Source organism: Neopelma chrysocephalum, unplaced genomic scaffold (genome assembly GCF_003984885.1).
Source record: "Neopelma chrysocephalum unplaced genomic scaffold, ASM398488v2 Primary Assembly neopelma1_95834, whole genome shotgun sequence".
NCBI lineage: Eukaryota > Metazoa > Chordata > Aves > Passeriformes > Pipridae > Neopelma > Neopelma chrysocephalum.
Window position 1 is genome coordinate 980 of NW_020924491.1, and position 2,513 is coordinate 3,492.

At 69.3% G+C, this 2,513-nt stretch overlaps 1 protein-coding gene across 1 annotated transcript; it reads left to right on the top strand.

Moving 5' to 3' along the window:
- Positions 1–521: 521 nt before the first annotated feature.
- On the top strand, positions 522–2,485 carry LOC113981014 (25-hydroxyvitamin D-1 alpha hydroxylase, mitochondrial-like). The gene is given in 6 exon segments (XM_027708246.1): positions 522–746; positions 821–1,032; positions 1,290–1,371; positions 1,469–1,729; positions 1,830–1,859; positions 1,861–2,485. Coding segments are annotated over 6 exon segments (894 nt in total). The 3' UTR covers positions 1,945–2,485.
- The last annotated feature ends 28 nt before the right edge of the window (positions 2,486–2,513 follow it).

Consider the following 2,513-nt stretch of genomic DNA (forward strand, 5'->3'; position numbering starts at 1 on the left):
TGGGGACATGGGGACATCCCTTGGGGACATGGGGACATCCCTTGGGGACATGAGGACACCCACTGGGGACACGGGGACACCCACTGGGGACATGGGGACATCCCTTGGGGACATGGGGACATCCCTTGGGGACATGAGGACACCCACTGGGGACACGGGGACACCCACTGGGGACATGGGGACATCCCTTGGGGACATGGGGACATCCCTTGGGGACATGAGGACACCCACTGGGGACACGGGGACACCCACTGGGGACATGGGGACATCCCTTGGGGACACGGGGACACCCACTGGGGACACGGGGACATCCCTTGGGGACATGGGGACATCCCTTGGGGACAGGAGGACATCCACTGGGGACATGGGGACACCCACTGGGGACTTGGGGCCATCCCTTGGGGACACAGAGACATCCTGTGGGGCCCCATGACCATGGTGACAGTGCCACGGTGTCGTCCCCCCCCAGCCAAGGGATACGTGGACAGGACGTGGCGGTGACACTGAGGGGGTGTTGTCCCATGGGTGACGCTGAGGGGGTGTTGTCCCATGGCCACGGTGACACTGAGGGGGTGTTGTTGTCCCCAGCCAAGGCTCACGTGGACCGTCGCGTGGCCGCGGTGGCAGCGCGGGGGTCGCCGCCCCGGGGGGACACCTGTGTCACCGACCTGCTGGCCCGGGAGCGGCTCCCCATGAGCAGCATCTACGGGAACGTCACCGAGCTGCTGCTGGCGGGGGTGGACACGGTGAGGGGGGGACACTGGGGCATCCCCGTGGGGCCCGTCGATGTCCCCGTGTCACCCACGTCCCGTGTCCCCAGGTGGCCAGCACGCTGGCCTGGAGCCTGTACGAGCTGGCCCGGCACCCGGGGGCACAGGCGGCCCTGCACCGAGAGCTGGTGGCCGCCACTGCCACCAACAGTGTCACCAACAGCGTCACCAAAGGTGTCACCGGCAGTGACGGCGCCGGTGCCACCGCGGCCGCGCTGCGACGGCTGCCAATGCTGAGGGCGGTGGTGAAGGAGACACTCAGGTGACGGGGACACGGGGACAGGGGTGGGGACACGGGGACACAGAGACGGGGACACGGGGATGAGGATGGGGGTTAAAATGGGGATAAGGAGGGGGGTGGGAACGATGCTGAGGATGGGGGGGATCAGGATGAGGGGGAGGGGGAGGATGAGGATGGAGTCGAGGGTGGGGATGGGGACAAGGAAGGGATGACGATGGGGACAGGAGGGGTCAGGGCTGAGGACGAGGACAGGGAGGTGACCCCCCCGTGCCCCCCAGGCTGTACCCCGTCATCCCGGCCAACGCCCGCGTGGTCCCCGACCGCGACATCCGCGTGGGCGAGTACCTGGTGCCGCGCCAGGTGAGCGGGGGGGACACCCCCCCACACACACACCCCTCGCTCCCGAGGGTCCCCAGGAGGTCCCCAGCGCGTCCCCCTGATTCCCGTGTCCCCCCAGACCCTCATCACGCTCTGCCACTACGCCACGTCCCGCGACAGCCGCTTCTTCCCGGCGCCCGACACCTTCCGCCCGGAGCGCTGGCTGCGCCACCGGGACCCCGGGGACGGCTTTGGGGACACCCCGGGGGACCCCGGTGACACCCCCGGTGACACCCCCGGCCCCGGGCACCCCTTTGCCTCGCTGCCCTTCGGCCTCGGCCCCCGCAGCTGCGTCGGGCGCCGCTTGGCCGAGCTGCAGCTGCACATGGCGCTGGCACAGGTGGGTGTCCCCTGCTGTCCCCGTGTCCCCCGCTGTCCCCGTGTCCCCTGGGGTCCCCGTGTCCCCTCCCATGTCCCTCACCTGTCCCTACCCCCCCCAGATCCTGCTGCAGTTTGAGGTGCGTCCAGAGCCCGGGGGGGGGCCGTGTGACCCCCATGACCCGAACCCTGCTGGCCCCCGGCACCCCCATCGGGCTGCGCTTCCTCGAGCGGTGACACGGGGACACCAGGGACACCGGGGACATCAGGGACATCAGGGACACCAGGGACACTGGGAACACCAAGGACACCAGGGATGTTGTGGACACTGAGGACCCCAGGGACATCAGGGACTCGGTGACATTGAGGACACCGGGGACACTGAGGGTGTTGGGGACAGTGGGGAGGCCTTGACCCCAGTGGTGACCTCACCAGCAGCAGTGACACCACCCCCAGTGGTGGCCTCGACCTCGGCGGCGACCCCTCCCCCCGTGGCGTCCCCAGTGCCATCGTGTCCCCCATCCCAGGGGGTCCCTGACCCTCCTGGTGACTCCAGACCTGGTGGTGACCCTGCCCCTGCAGTGGCCTTGCCCCTGCAGTGACACTGACTGTGGCAGAGCCCCGACCCTGGGGGGGTGGCCTCGATCCCAGGGGTGACCCCAACCCCACGGTGGCCTCAATGACCCCGATGGTGGCCTTGACCACAGCTGTGTCCCCGCCCCTGTGGTGGCCTTGACCCCGATGGTGGCCCCCCCACAACCCCATGGTGTCCCCAGCACTGCTGGTGGCCGTCCCCTCCCCTCCCC